The sequence below is a fragment of the Peromyscus eremicus genome, chromosome X (genome assembly GCF_949786415.1).
Source record: "Peromyscus eremicus chromosome X, PerEre_H2_v1, whole genome shotgun sequence".
In the NCBI taxonomy this organism is placed as follows: domain Eukaryota; kingdom Metazoa; phylum Chordata; class Mammalia; order Rodentia; family Cricetidae; genus Peromyscus; species Peromyscus eremicus.
The window spans coordinates 94378622-94394582 of NC_081439.1; the positions used below are offsets into that span (position 1 = coordinate 94378622).

General features: G+C 33.7%; 1 protein-coding gene across 2 annotated transcripts in view; it reads left to right on the top strand.

Moving 5' to 3' along the window:
• The window catches only part of Htr2c (5-hydroxytryptamine receptor 2C), a 74428-nt gene that overhangs the window by 35000 nt on the left and 23467 nt on the right, over positions 1-15961 (top strand). The window contains exon 3 of one of the 2 annotated variants that reach the window (XM_059250630.1): positions 8373-8573. In XM_059250630.1, coding sequence (XP_059106613.1) covers positions 8373-8573 — 201 coding nt within the window. The remainder of the gene's footprint in view (positions 1-8372; positions 8574-15961) is intronic. The other variant, XM_059250631.1, reaches the window with a different exon arrangement.

Consider the following 15961-nt stretch of genomic DNA (forward strand, 5'->3'; position numbering starts at 1 on the left):
ATCTATTCTAGAGAAAGCTCCAGGGGATGTTGAGAATGTTATTTTCAGTTATTTTCAGAATTACTTGGATGAAATGTTCTGTATATAACCTCTAGACCCATTTGACATATAATATTTATCTCTAATATTCGTCTTTATATTTTTGTTGCAATAACCTGTATATTGGGAGAAGTAGAGGTATTAGAGTAATCTACTATTATTGTTTTGTGGTTAATCATGACTTTATCTAGCAGTATTTCTTTTATGAAATTGGGTGCACTTGTTTTCAGTGAATACATATTTCTAATTGCAATGTCTTGATACTCTGTCTTTCCAGTGATCCATTCTATTAGCAAGAATTTCCAATGCATTTTATTTAATTTTTCATTTTTGGTATTTTAGTTTGTTTTTCTTCTGTATTACTCTTTATTTAATTTCATTTTCAAAGCCCATGCTGACCTCATTGTTTCATTTAAACATTTATTTGTATCTTCTTGGAATTCATTCAAAACTTTATTCATGTTGTCTTTGATTTCTTTTAATGCATGAATAATAACTCGTTTGAATTTTCTGTCTGGAACTTCATCTATAGGAGGCCATTGGAGGCCACTACTGTGGGATTGACATTTTTTGCAGGAGACATGTATAAGAGATTTTAAATTTTAAGTCAACTATTTTTTAAAGACTTATTTATTTTATGTATATGAGCGCTCTGTCTGCCAGAGGGGGCAACAGATCTCTCTCATTTTAGATGGTTGTGAGACACCATGTGATTTGCTGGGAATTGAACTCAGAACCTCAGCAGCCAGTGCTTTTAACTGCTGAGGCATCTCTCTAACTCTATAAGTCAACTGTTTTTTGTGGCCGTTTGGTAACCTTTATGAGGGACCAGATTAGTATGGTTAAGATGACTATTTTTTCCTGTTAGACTAGTGCTCATGAACCAGACTCTATCCCAGGATTCCCCTGAGAATAGATTACTCACTGAAAAAAAATTCACTACCTACAGGTAAATCCATTGTGAAAATATGGCAATAGTCAACTAAAAGCAATCATCTTTTAAGCATCAATCCGTGCATGAAGTGAAGATATGTTAATAGTACTGTGTATAATAATATATTACTGTGAGTATGAGTGGGAATGGTATATTAGTTAGCTGTCTTGTTTCTGACAAAATGCATGATCCAAGCTTCTTAATGGCAAGATTTATTTGTGTTAGCAGTTGCAGAGGATATAGTCCATCATGGCAAGAAAGGTATGATGGCAGGAACATAGAATGTCCATCATCAGGAGGCAAAGAAAAATGAATGTCATGAGATGGAACTACCCACAGATAGGATAGGTCTCCCTATCTCAATTAACCTAGTATCAACACACCCTCACAGACATGTACAGCAATCAGGTTTTTGGTGATTCTAAATCCCATCAGGTTGACAAGATGTACCATCCACAATGGTAAATAAAAAAAGGAAGATAAAAGCAAAGCATGACCAATTGTTAGTGTTAGGTTAATAAAAAAAAATAGAGAAGGGAAATAGTATAGAATACTATAGGCCAAAAACAAGTTTAGATGAGAGTTTAAGTTAAAGGTAGACTGGGGGTAACAGGCAAAGTTATACTATCAGATAATGTATAACAGTCCCATTTCTCAGACTGCCAAACCAGAGACTTTGTGAATTCTGCCAATTTGTGTTCCTTGGGAGAGGAAAATGAAAAGAAAAAAACCCAAACCAAATCCGATCAAACAGGAAGGGGTAAAGGGGTGTAGGGAGAGAGAAATAGATGGCAAGAACAGCAGGACCAAGTTGGCATAAACTGACTCTGGGCATTAAATGAAATAGGAACACATATAGAGTGGAGAGAAAACTGGGTGGTGATATAGGATGGGGAAAACTGGCTTGCCTGTTGCTGCATCAAGTTTCAATACTCTTGAGTTTCCTTCCCAGCTCTTATAAGACTGTCTAACCTCTGGGAATGATTTTGCAATGCATGGTATAATTCTTCCCTCTAGTTCTTCCTTTGAATGGTCAGATTACAGACTCTGTAGGATTATTCATTTTTTGGGCAGGTAAAGTCATGTTGTCTTATTTCCTCATGTGTCTTCATAAGAACTAGCACATCTAGGATTTCGCCAAGTAGGATTATTTTGATTACCTCCATTCTTTCAGTTGAAGTTTTTACACTGTTCACATGGGAGTAGATTACAGTAGGATTTGAGTATTGCTCCTCCCTACTGTACTGCTACACTCTCAGTTCACATGCTCAGATTATTGTACTCAAACTCCAGCACAACCCCAAGAATAGAAAGGTAACTATAGAAGCAACGACAAAATGGATAGGCTCTCTATGAAAATACAATAATAGTTCATTTAAAACAAGCATCTGTGGCTGGAAAGAGGGCTCAGTGGTTGAGAGCACTGGCTACTCTGCTCTTCTAGAGGTCCTGAATTCGGTTCCCAGCAAGCAAATTGTGGTTTACAACCATCTATAATAGGATCTGATGTCTTCTTTTGGTGTGCAGAAGTATAAGCAGTAAAAGCACTCATACACATAAAACACATAAGCAAATAAGCCTTTGAAAAAAACAAAAAATTAAAAATAAATAAACGAACATTTTAAACCCAATAATATTGGGGGAATAGACAAGATAGAACAATACACACCAAAACGTCAGTTACTATGAGTAGAAATGGAAAAATAGGCATAATAATTATGTAATTAATACAAGAGTAACATAGAAACAATAGAAGAGAAACAAGAAAATAGAAAACAGGACCAATATAGATGAAGGAGAGAGGTAAAGACAGTAACAAAAGAGAAAGAGGTAAAGAAATGCAATCAAACCTCAATCTTAGTATTTGGGAGGAGGGCACAGGAGACCCCACACACCCATTTGTACCCCAGGCCAATCTATTTCTTAGGAAAGCCTAATTCAAGTTAAGGCAAAAGTGGGGTGGGTACAGGGCAGAACAACATGGTTCACAACATTGAAATTAGATTTATTACATAAGGAAAATATAAGGTGAAGGAAAGAACTGGACAAGGCCTTGCAGTCTGTTTCTGAAAGTTTCCTCACATGGGCACCATTGCCAAGTCTGTCTGAACTCTAGCCTTTTTTTTTCTATTTGAGTGGGTGTACTTCAATGGGACCAAAACCTTTGCTTCTTCTGCCAGGCTGCTGTTTAACTCACCACCCGAGGGTGTGCTACATTTGATTCCCTTTCTCTGGGTACTGGATAGGGCTGTAAGCTTTCCTCTGGCAGGCCTCTCACTCTTTTTAAAGTATTTTTAAGCACTTGCCACAGCTTGTTCCTCTTCAGGTGAGCTAGTGAGTCTCATTCTAATCTGTTGATCAGATGACATGCCCAATGCATGGGATTCTGCAGAGACATGGCTCAACAGTTTTCCCATACAGTTACTGGTATTCAGCAGACCCAGTCTCTGAGTCTAGGTTCTTGACACTTACGCTGTGTTCCCAGAATGGGCCTTACAAAGAAGGACCTTTGTATCTAGAACTACAATAGGTACAAAATCAGCCAGGATCTTTTAAAAATGGCTTCCTTGCCACTGACATTGTCATGATGACCTTGTCATCAACTAAATGACATGTGGATCCCAAGATTCCCATCTGCTTGATTAAAAATCTGCTCAGTGTGTATAACCAGTATTGATTATATTTTTTACTCTTATTCTCTTTCATCTTTAAATTATCTCGTAGTAAAGGTGCAGTGAGAATTTTCCAATGTTCTCTCCTTGCCTTAAGACATGATTCCAACCCTCTGCATAGGCACTCACTCCACACTGCAAACAAAGCACTTGCTCTTTGGGGGCTGTGTTTGCCACTTTCTAAAGTTTCCTTTCTTGCTTTGCTAGTGAAATTACTATTTGTTCACCATCATTCATGTCAGGACAGCTGTTCTCCAGTCCATCCTGGTTTGTTTCAGAGATTCTACTAGTAAGTGTATGGACATCATCTGCCATCTTCTAAACCCTAGTGTCACATCCTGTAAAATATTATACATAACTCTGCTTCTAAAGTCTGGGTTTTGTCTTTTCCAGCTATCATTTTTTACTAAGTAACTCTCTAAACTTTCCACGTATCCATTGTATGGGAAATGTGTCTGGATCATGTAAATACTGCTCTAAGAAATTTGCATTTATGGTAGAAAATAACAGATGTTCATCCAATGAACCATCTACTCATCTGTACATTTAAAGTACAACTGGGAATGAGATTTTACAAGCAAAATATGTCAATGAAAGTACTGTAATCATCAACATAATCAAATTCCAAAGCAGATATAATTCAAAGAAGCTGAAAGAAGTGATAACAGACTGAGGTTGTAGCTCTCAGTAGTAGAGCACATACCTAGCATGTATAAGGACATAGGTTCGATCCTTACCTCTGAAAAATTAAAAGAAATGATAACAGTCAAAAATCATAAACACTGTGTTTAGAGGACTTGCTAGAGATAAGCACTTGGATGAAAGTGACGTTGGTTGAGTTTTCAACATCCATCATTTTTGTATAATTCAAGAGGAGGAAATAGTTCATGCTATGTGCTGTCACTATGGCTCTAATAGACAATGCTCGATTTTGTTACCTAAATAACCCGAAGAAACTAGGCTCATCCTAGTTTTTAGCATTCTAGAGGCTAAGCCAGGCATATTGTCATAAGTTGAATATCACATAGTGGTTTCCTTGACTAAAATGGTGAGATTCTGTCTCAAAATTAAGAAGAAGAGGAGGAGGAGGACGAAGAGGAGGAGGAAAAAGGAAGGAAGGAAGGAAGGAAGGAAGGAACGAACGAACGAACGAACGAAGGAATGAAGGAAGGAAGAAAAACAGACAGACCTAAGAGAAAAGTTTAAATAAACTACAAATTCAATTTAGAAGTTGAGGGAGTAGCTAAGATAGAATAGTGATAGAGAAAGGAAACACAAATTCTTCTCTGAAAAGCCATAAACCCCACCTACCACTACACTAACTTAAGTCATGCTTGCTAGCAAATGCTTCAAACATGTTAAGATAAGTGAACTGAAATGACATTTGAGCTGCAACCCAAGGAATAGAACTTATGACTTGTTCCCAATTAAATAAATGATAGCCTAGAAAAACAAAACCACAAAATACTCTTTGAAGCAATAGAATAAAATCCAGCATCTCATCAATATAATATTCATAATGGTTAGGTTATGATAAATTTTTCTAAAATAACGGGGGTAAAGTAACCTCCCTACATGTGCCTAGATTCACTTTTTAGAATCATATCCTGAAAACATACAGATACTGAAATTTAGAGAATAATAATAATATATTTGTGATAATGGCATAAAGGAAACTATGTTCACAATGATTGGAAATTGTAACTCTCAAAAGATATATAAGGAATTTGGGAGCTGAAAAAAAATACATGAAAAGATTTTAAAATCTTTTGGATAGAAGTAACAGCAAACGATAAATTATATAAAAAAAAATACTCAGTTCACTTGAAGAGAGATCCGTTGGAGTCAGCACCAGATAGAAAAGTGTGCTCAGAAAAGAAATAACATATCCTGGGAAATATACTATGAAATGGTAGAATTCTCTAACATATACATGACTTGAGACTCAATGGGTAAAAGAGGGAACATTCTATTTGAAAAGTAAGAACTGGAAAGTCCTTAAATTTGGTGAAAGTCATAAAGCTGTATACCCATGAAGGTCTAAGAATAACAAGCATAAATACGAAATCCAGGGTTGGCAAGATGGCTAAGATGACATTTCTGATATTCTGAATCTCATAGACCAAAGGAAAGCACTCAGGGACTATTTCTTGCCTACAGAGAGTTTTAGATTATTTTAGTGAAAAACTAGGTGTGAGCCAAGTGTGGTGGTGAACACCTATAACTCCCATGACTCTGGAGGTTGAGACAGGAAAATCAGAAGTTTAAGACTAGCCTGGGCTATATACCAGGACCAGGTTCAATTTATTTTCAATCCTTAAGCCATACTGCACTGTAAACTCAAATTAAGTATAGTATCTATAAAAGACAACGAAAACAGGCTTTGAAAAATAGTAACCTTTCCTAAAGAGGCAACCCTCCCTAAAAAAAAAACAAAATCAACAACAAAGCCCACCATAGCAAGTAGCACCAACCCACAGAGAAAGAGGAAAATCTGATTTATAGAAGTGCTTCATCATAAAATTAAAAATCTCCCCAAATACATGTTTCATTAAAATTTAAAATCATACTCCAAGCGGAGACAGGCAGATCTTTAAGAGTTCAAGACCGGCCTGATCTACAGAGCAAGTTCCAGGATAGCCAGGGCTACACAGAGAAACACTGTCTCCAAAAACCAAAACCCAAAAAAAATCGTAAAAAAGTAATTAGAAAATGTGGCACTCTTAAGGGGGAAAAAAAAAAAACAGATGTTGACAACAGGAAGCCCAAGAATGGAATTACCAAAATTTTAAACAATTACTTAAGTTATTTAAAGTGCTAAAGGAAATAGTAAACAAAGAACTAAAGGAGACAAGGAAAACTATTCTGCAACAAATACATAATTAAAAGTTTAGAATTATAAAAACGAACCAAAAACAAATTTGGAAGTTAGAAAGTCCAATAACTGAAATAAAATTCACTAGAGTTAATCAACAGCAGAATGTCAACAATTTGATCTAACTTTATGTCTTAAGTAACTAGTGAATAAGAGCAAGATTAGCCCAACTAGCAAAATGATAATCATAATTTACTGGCTGGTTTTGAGTCAACTTGACACATCTGAAGTCATCAGAAAGGAAGGATCTTCATTTGAAGAAAAGAAATGCCTACATGAGGTCCAGCTGTAAGGCATTTTCTTAGTGATCAATGGGGGAGGGCTCAGCCCATGGTGCGTGGTGCCATCTCGGGCTGCTTATCCAGGGATCTATAAGAAAGCAGGCTGAGCAAGCCTGGGAAGCAAACCAATAAACAGCAACCCTCCATAGCCTCTGGGATCCTGCCCTGCTTGAGTTCCTGTCCTGATTTCCTTCACCGATGGTCAGCAATGTGGAAGTGTAAGCCTAATAAACCCTTCCTACTCAACTTGCTTTAGGTCATAGTATATCGTCACAGCAGTAGGAACCTCAACTGAGACAATAACATAGAATAAGAAAATGTACAATTAAGAAATCCAAGACTTCTTTGAAAATTTGACAGATTTCATGAGAGAAACAATGGAAAGAAGAAAAAAATAAGTGACACAATTGACTAAAATTAGGCCCAAAGCTTGGTATGTTTCTATAAAATTGCAAGATTAACAAGTAGGGGGTGAAGAAATGGCTCAGGGGTTAAGAGTACTTGACGTTTTCTCAGAGGATCTCATTTCAGTTTTCAGTACCCATGTCACATAACTCATCAAATACCTGAAGCTCACATTTCCAGAGGATCTAATGGCTTCTTCTGGCCTTTGGCAACACACATGTGCATGTGAGCACAAGCACACAATAAATAGATAGATAGATAGATAGATAGATAGATAGATAGATAGATAGATAGATAGATAGATAGATAGATGATAGATATATAGATAGATAGATAAATCTTTTAAAAGATTAGGAAACAATACAATGAATAATCACCCTATGACAAATTAAATAATCTAGATGAGGAAAGAATATAAAACACTGAGAGAAAACTGGAAAAGAAGAAACAAAAATATTTATGATCTTACATATGTAAAATCATGAGGAAACCACACACAAAAACTACACATGAAACAGGAACTTGGCAAAGTTTCAGGACACAGGATCAATATACTAAAATTATTGTCAATACTATACACAACAGTAAACAATCCATAAAGGGAATTTAAAAACAATTCTAAGAGCATCTGAAAAATCTCATGTGACCACCCCATCAGCTATTAGAAGGAACAGAGTAATAATAAATAAATAAACACGTATAAGCCTCGTAACATAATTAGCAACAATCTCACTATGCAAGAAGGATTCCAGTTATATGAAGTGTTCAAAGTATGTAAATCTGTAATGACAAAAAAAATAAAAACAAAAAACAACTAGAGTTTGCCTATGAGTCGGGGGAAGTAAAGAATGGGTTGTTGACTGCTTAATGTATAGTGTTTTTCTTCTGGGGTGATGAAACATTTCAAATATAGAAGGAAGCCATGTTGGTACAATATTGTGAAGGTACTAAATGACTTGGGACTGCACATGTTAAAGTGGTTACTTTCATATTATGTAAAGTGTACTGTAATACATATTATAACTGATATCATAATCATCCCTGGAAAAAACACTGAAGTTTCACTGTCTTAAAAATGTGAAGAGCAATAAGTATATTAAAATGGAAAAGTCTAGACGGTACAATTGGGATAACATGGTTTTTGTCTCCTCTTTGTTCTCTTTCAGATTATGTCTGGCCATTACCTAGATATTTGTGCCCCGTCTGGATCTCACTCGATGTGCTATTTTCAACTGCGTCCATCATGCACCTCTGCGCCATATCGCTGGACCGGTATGTAGCAATACGTAATCCTATTGAGCATAGCCGGTTCAATTCGCGGACTAAGGCCATCATGAAGATTGCCATCGTTTGGGCAATATCAATAGGTAAATACCTGGCCATAGAATTGCAGCGGCTATGCTCAATATCTTCGGATTATGTACTGTGAACAACCTACAGACATCGACTGGTAACATTTGCGTTGACGGGAGACGAGTAATTATTCTTGACCTACATATCTGATATTTAGGTTGAAAATAATGAAAGTATAATGCATATGGATATGAATATATAAGCTTTCCATTTGTACAGCTAAATTGTTTTTACATTAATATACCAATGGATTCTGCAACACAGATATAATATGTTACTAATATTACAAATCTATAAGAAAAAGCCTAAATTCATAAACTATAACATTGAAATCTATGAAAAGAAGTATCTTTCCAGAATATTTGATCTACTAATTTTTACATATTCCATACTCAAGCTTTTAATGGAAAAATTAATAATGAAATTTGAATTGGCATGAAACAAACATATGTAAATTTGTGCTGTTATTAAACAAAATCTACTATTTCTCATTAATTTTAATTAGTTTTTGAGTTCTACTTAAACACAAAAAGACAGTTGTTGTTTTTTAAAGATTCAGAATATTTAAGGAGTGATAAATAATCACGTTATTTCACATACTTAAGATAGTCATAAATGTTTTGAGCATGCTGACATTAAAGTCAAGAATTTTAACTAGATAGAAGATAGAGCATTCCTAAACCTCTTTCCCCTCTCTCACCCAGTTGAACTTACTATGTTTCATGAAATAATTTCTCTTCAACCTGTGTTTCTTTGAGACATTCAGAGAGAGACCATAACAAGATCAAGACCTTTCTTTACTCTTCATTAATCTTCCAAAGTTTTATCTCTGGATTAGTTAAGCAAATAACTTTATATCACTTTTAAGATTGTTTTGTTGTAGTTATTGTAGAAGATTCTGTGAGTATATAGCAAGACACCTTTAGATAACAAGCCATGAAGTCTCCCACAGAATTGCACGAATCTATATGTGCAAAATTGTGCTTATAAAGTTCAGTTCATTCTCTCCATTTAAAAATCAGCATATAAGTTGATAGAAACGAGTATTACATTTTTTAATATAAAATGATATTTTACAATAAGATTTGATGAAAAAAGAATAGCTTGTACATTAAAGGGAAACAAAAAAGCAAGAGAATTGCCTAACTTCAAGACTTAAAATATTGTAATATAATATTTATATATTATCTTAAATATTTATATATTACATTAAATATTTTCTGTAGAATTTTATAGATAAATAAAATAAATCTAAATGGAGATATTAAAGATGAAAATGTAGATAAAGGAAGAAAATATCAAATAGATAGTAAATGGCAGAATTAAAACCAAACATATCTCAAATTATATTAAGTATAAGTAATCTAAATAGTCTAAGAATGTCAGAATTAGAAAAAATAACACATACATGTATAGTATATTAAAAATATAAAATAAAAAGTTGAATTTTTTAAAAGGTCCCTTCCTCAAAGACCAACAAGAATATTATACAGCAAAAGTATTAGTAAGAATAAAATTTTGTTAAAAAATATATATTCTGTTGAATGTTTAGTACATGATAATGAGATATTTAATTTATCCAGAAAATGTAACACAATAAATTTGAACACATTCAAAGAGGATAGACAAAACTACAAAACAGACAGACAAATCCACAATGATGGTATAAGGTCTCAACAAGCCACCCTCAGTGATTATGAGAAACAAGAACAAAACTGCTAGTGATTTCTTAGATGACTAATATATCAATTTCCAAATGTTTTGTTCTCACAATTATATTACACTCTTAAGCATATAGTGACTCATAGTACATCTGTATTCCCTGTGTTAAAAATTGAACATTTAAAAAAATTAAATTATGTGCACAAAGTTTTTAAAAATAATACAAACCTATTATATATTACCATAAATAACTAGATCTAGGACAATAACTATTTTTGCAAAAATAAAATCAGTGTGAAAAGGGGCATTGCTTTTCAAACTTTATCACTAGATTTGAAGAAGTGATTCTCTTCAATCCCAAGTATTGCTTTCTCTATTCTGTTTAGTGTTGGGCTGCTACTTTCGTGTATGCATCTGCATCTAATTTATTGAAATAGGGTACTTTTTTAATTGTATGAAAATAATACACAACACCACACAGACAGCTTCAATATAGGAAAGTGTTTTTTATAAATACTTCAGATAATTGTGAGAGGGTTGGCATTGTATGAAAACTCAGCAAGAGACAGGTTTCTTTTTACTTGTAATGTAGAATCTGAAACAATATCTCAGATTTTTCATTTCTTGTCACATTAATAGCCAATGAAATACATAGGCAAATTACTGATACTTGATTTGGAAATGCAAAGCATAAGTCACTGGGAAAATATTGATTCACCAATTATACAGACCTTCCAAAGTTGATTATTTCATTATACAATATCAAAAATATCACGAGTGCTAACAGCTCCTGCCAATATTAACAAAAAGTCTTTTAAAATTTCAGAAGATATCAATCTTTAAGGGATAGATATAGTTTTTCAAAATCCCAATATTTTGAAAAAAGTTTAAATTGTGTCACTGGCATGAAACATCATCTGGTCTTGTTACATGACTTGAGCTCAACACAATTAATTTTGACAAAATATCTAACTATATACAATTCTGAGCAACTCGGGTGTATCCAGCAGTCGTTATTTCAAGCAGTAAGTCTGATAGATAATGCAATAGAGTAAATCATTTAGTTGTAGTCTTCAAAATTATTCACAGTACTCTAAAATCTTTTCGTTTTCATAAAAATTGAAATTCAGTCTCCAAGTAAAATATCTTATTTTTAAAAAGCATAACTGGATTGAATCTATAAATCAATTAAGTAAATACTAAAGTCTAAACAATACTATGGTTTGCAATCCGTAAACATATCCATATGTACAGAGGTATTGAATATTTACTTGTTATTTAAATTCTATTTTACAGTCTATCTTTCGTAGAAACATCTCTGGGCATTTAATTTCTTTGACTGCTATTGTAAATAGTGTTGGCTTTAAAATGTTATTTCCAATTGCTTGTTGGTGGTATATATAAATACATACACCCAAAATTTTACATCTTTATTCTTTGCCCAGACATCTGGCTAAATCCACTTGACATGAGCATGTTAAGAATTACTGCCATTTTCCATATATCCTCCATGATGTCACTTATAAGTAGTGACAGATTCATTTGATCCTTCCTATCTTAAATCTTTATTATCTTGACCGGGTGTGCAAAGTAGTGTTTAGTGAAAGTGGAGGTAGAAGACATTTTTCTCTTCTTTTCTGAGTGGAAAGTATTAGTATTTCAGCTTTAAGAATGATGTTTGTGTGCTGGGCTGGGCCTCCAGTGGTGGAAGGCTTGCCTGGCATGTATAAGGTCCTAGCACAGGGAAACAAAAAAAAAATAAGGTTGTGTGTTAGTTCAGGCCTTTTAGAAATATCTTTCATTAGATTCAAGGAGTTCCTATTATTCTATATTAGCGGTGACTTTTCATAATAGGTATGAATTTCCTTGAATCATTTTATCTGTGTCTAGGGTGATGATTATTAGTTTTATTTCCTCTTTTATTCTTAGTATAGTAGATTATATGTTTTTGAATTGTAATTAACCTTGGATTGTTTAAGTAGCAATTTATTACCAATCCATTTGGTAATGAATTTTTCATTTCGATATCATTGGATTCTTTTTAAATTTAATTAACCTTTTTTAGCTAATTGTCCAGAGAGATTTTACTTTGTCATTGTGTTTTCTTTGGTGGCCAGTTTTGGTGTGAAGATCTTACATATATAATATAAAATATATATAAGTGAATCTGAAACTATATATCTTTTTAAGTTTTTGGAACATTTTTATTGTATCACTTTTGTTTAAAACAAATAATTTAGTCATATAGCCTTCTGTACTTGTGTGTGTGTGTGTGTGTGTGTGTGTGTGTGTGTGTGTGTGTGTGGTCTTAATTTTTTATTTAATTATTTCTAAATGAATAGGAATATTATTTTGTTTTTCATATTATTTTGGTACATAGTAATTTTCAAAGAACTTTGTATTTTACCTAATATTTCTAATGTGTGGCCCAAAGCAGCATACAGAAATCTTATATCATCCTTTTAATGTCTACGTAATATGTAACTGTTTTCTTTTACTTAGAATGGCTGTCTCTTTTCTTTTTAATTTTGCTAATGCTATATAAGTTTTACTGAATTTCTCCAAGAAGCAAATTTACTCATGAACTTTCTCCTTTACCTCCCATTTCCATGTCACTGATATTTGCCCCTTCTCTATGCACCTTGGGTTTAATTCACCTTTTGACAGAAAGTTCATTCATTCAGTGACTCTTCTTTGGATTTGGTTTCCTCTCCAATCTCTACTTTTAAATGAAAATCAGTTTATTCATTTGAGATCTTTTAAAATATGAACATTACAACTATATTTTTTTCTCCTAAGCACTGCTTTTTTGTTTCTCATAGTTTTGTTATGACATGTTTTCATTTTCTTTATCTCAATGTATTTTAAATATCTTATGGTTTCTACTTTGACTCACTATTATAGGATCAAGTTGCCTAATTCCCAATTAATTCCCATATATGCAAATTTCCCAAATTATCTTTCCATCAGTGAGTTCTCCTTTTATTCCATCAATATTGGGAAGTATACTTTTCCTACTTTCAATCCTTTTAAGCTAATTGAGAACTGTTTCCTGACTGTTTGGATGTCCATTTGGAATAATGTACACTCTATTTGGAAACTGTTGTGGGTGCACTTAAGAAGAATGTATATTCTGCTGTTGTGTGGAACAATCTTATAGATATTTATGTGCTATTGTTGTGTGGAACACTCTATAGATACCTATTAGGTCTGTCTATATTATAGCATACATCAAATCCTGTAGTTCCCTGTTAATTTTCTGTTTATTCAACCTGTCAGTGAGTTATGGAGTAAAGTTTCAATAATGTTTTGGAATTATCTACTCTGCTTTAAATTATGTTAATTATTCTTTATGTATTTTTATATTTTTTCCATTGGATTACTATTTGTCCATCATCAATATGTCATCTTGACTGCCATTTTTATTACTTTAGCATCTGTTTAGTTGAAACTATTTCATTGTGAAGGCTACTGTACTTTTATTTCAGCTCACAGTTTGGGGAGACATTAATCTTCTTGAGATGTCTATGTCTGTGATGAGCTGCTTCTGGTTCTGCTTTTGAGATTCTTGCATGGTCTTTGCAATTTGACTTTTTAGCCTTCTCACTTTATTCTTTCTTTTTATTTTGTTTAAATAACATTTTCTTTTCATTTATCTTACATACATTTCCCTCCTCTCCTCTGGTTCCCTCCCCCCCACCACCTCCCATCTACTCCCCTCCCCATCCACTCTTCCTCTGTCTCCATTCAGAAAGGGGCAGCCCTGCCATGGTCATTTTATTATGCTATCTCTCTATATGATCATTTTAAACTTTATTTTACTTGGAGTTCATAGTGTTTATTGGATATATAGAAAATTAGTTATGTTCAAATTAGTTAAACAATTGACCATTACTTCTTCAAATGTTCTTTCTGATCCTTTTGTACCTACTTTATGGAACTCCAATTTTGTATGTATTGGTATACTTGAGGGTATCTCACATGTGTCTAAGAATCTCTTGAGTTTTCTTCATTCTTATTTTTACTCTTCAGAATGCATTATCACAGTTGGTGTCTCTCTGTCTCTGTCTCTATCTCTGTCTCTCTCCGTATTTGCTGTTTATGTCTTTTTGACATATCTAATCAACTATTGAGTCTCTAATTAAATTTTCATATCAATGACTGTGTCAACATTTTTCCATACTTTCCTCCTATTCTCTCCAGTTTACTTTCAACTATAATACAACCAACAATTTTTTTGTTTTTTTTGTTTTGTTTTTTTGTTTTGTTTTTTTTAACAAGTAGTCTATATTTATTATTTTATGTTTTTTTCTATAGGAAAAGACGTTACCAGTTCACAAAGTGAGTTCAAAAGTACAATCATAGATTTTACTGGAAAAAGAGATGATAAAAGACACCTGAGGCAATTAGTTTGAAAGATTGTGAGTTAGAAAATATAACTATATTTCTTTGCTATATTATGTATATTATCTCATAGCCTTTAAAACTAATATTAATTATTAGCCTATGGAAAATGTTCCACAAAACATATTTTATTTAAATGAATTGCTTAGCTAACAACTGGTTATCAACATTGATATGATTGTCTGAATGAATACTTCATGCACTTTATAAAACCAACTGATTAATCTGCTTTAGTCTTCATCAAGTGGGTATAGATATCACCAAAATAATCAATGAGCCAAACACATCAATTTCCCAGTTTTTAATAGGTCCAAGTACAATTGGCAATGCTATATTTACTTGACCTTTGATATGGAAACAAATATTTTAAAATGGAAAAAAATGATTAAATACCTTAAGTTTTCATTTTTTTGTTTGTTGTTGTTTTTTTTAACTTAGACCTTAGACTTTATCTGAGTTTCTGTGTTAAATCACCAACAATCAAAAATATACATTTACCTTTCAAACCTCCATATTTTTAAAAAGATTGGGCAGATTTTTTACCTCTTCATTTTCTTTTTTTTTTTTAATTTTTATTTTGCAATACAATTCAGTTCTACATATCGGCCACGGATTCCCTTGTTCTCCCCCCTCCCACCCCCCTCACCTTCCCCCCAGCCCACCCCCCATTCCCATCTCCTCCAGGGCAAAGCCTTCCCCGCAGACTGAGATCAACCTGGTAGACTCAGTCCAGGTAGGTCCAGTCCCCTCCTCCCAGGCCGAGCCAAGTGATCCTGCCTAGGCCCCAGGTTTCAAACAGCCAAATCATGCAATTAGCACAGGACTCGGTCCCACTGCCTGGATGCCTCCCAAACAGATCAGGCCAATCAACTGTCTCACCCACTCAGAGGGCCTGATCCAGTTGGTGACCCCTCAGCCATTGGTTCATATTTCATGTGTTTCCGTTCGTTTGGCTATTTGTCCCTGTGCTTTATCCAACCTTGGTCTCAACAATTCTCTCTCATTTAAACCCTCCTCATTCTCGCTAATTGGACTCCCAGAGATCCAACAACCAACAATTTTTAAGTTCAGCATATGAACAAGATTTGTATCGTTTGTCTTTCTGTGCTTGGCTTATTTCATTAAGCACAGTAATCTCCAGTCCCATCTAATTTGTTGCAAATGCCAAGACTGCATCCCTATATTGTATCATCATGTACATACATTAAATTTTCTGTAAGCACTCATCAGTTCATGTGCATGTGTTCTTTCTATTTCTTGGCTATTATGAACAGTGTTGCAAAGAATGTGGAAATGCAAATATTTCTTTGATATACTCATTTAATATCATTTATTT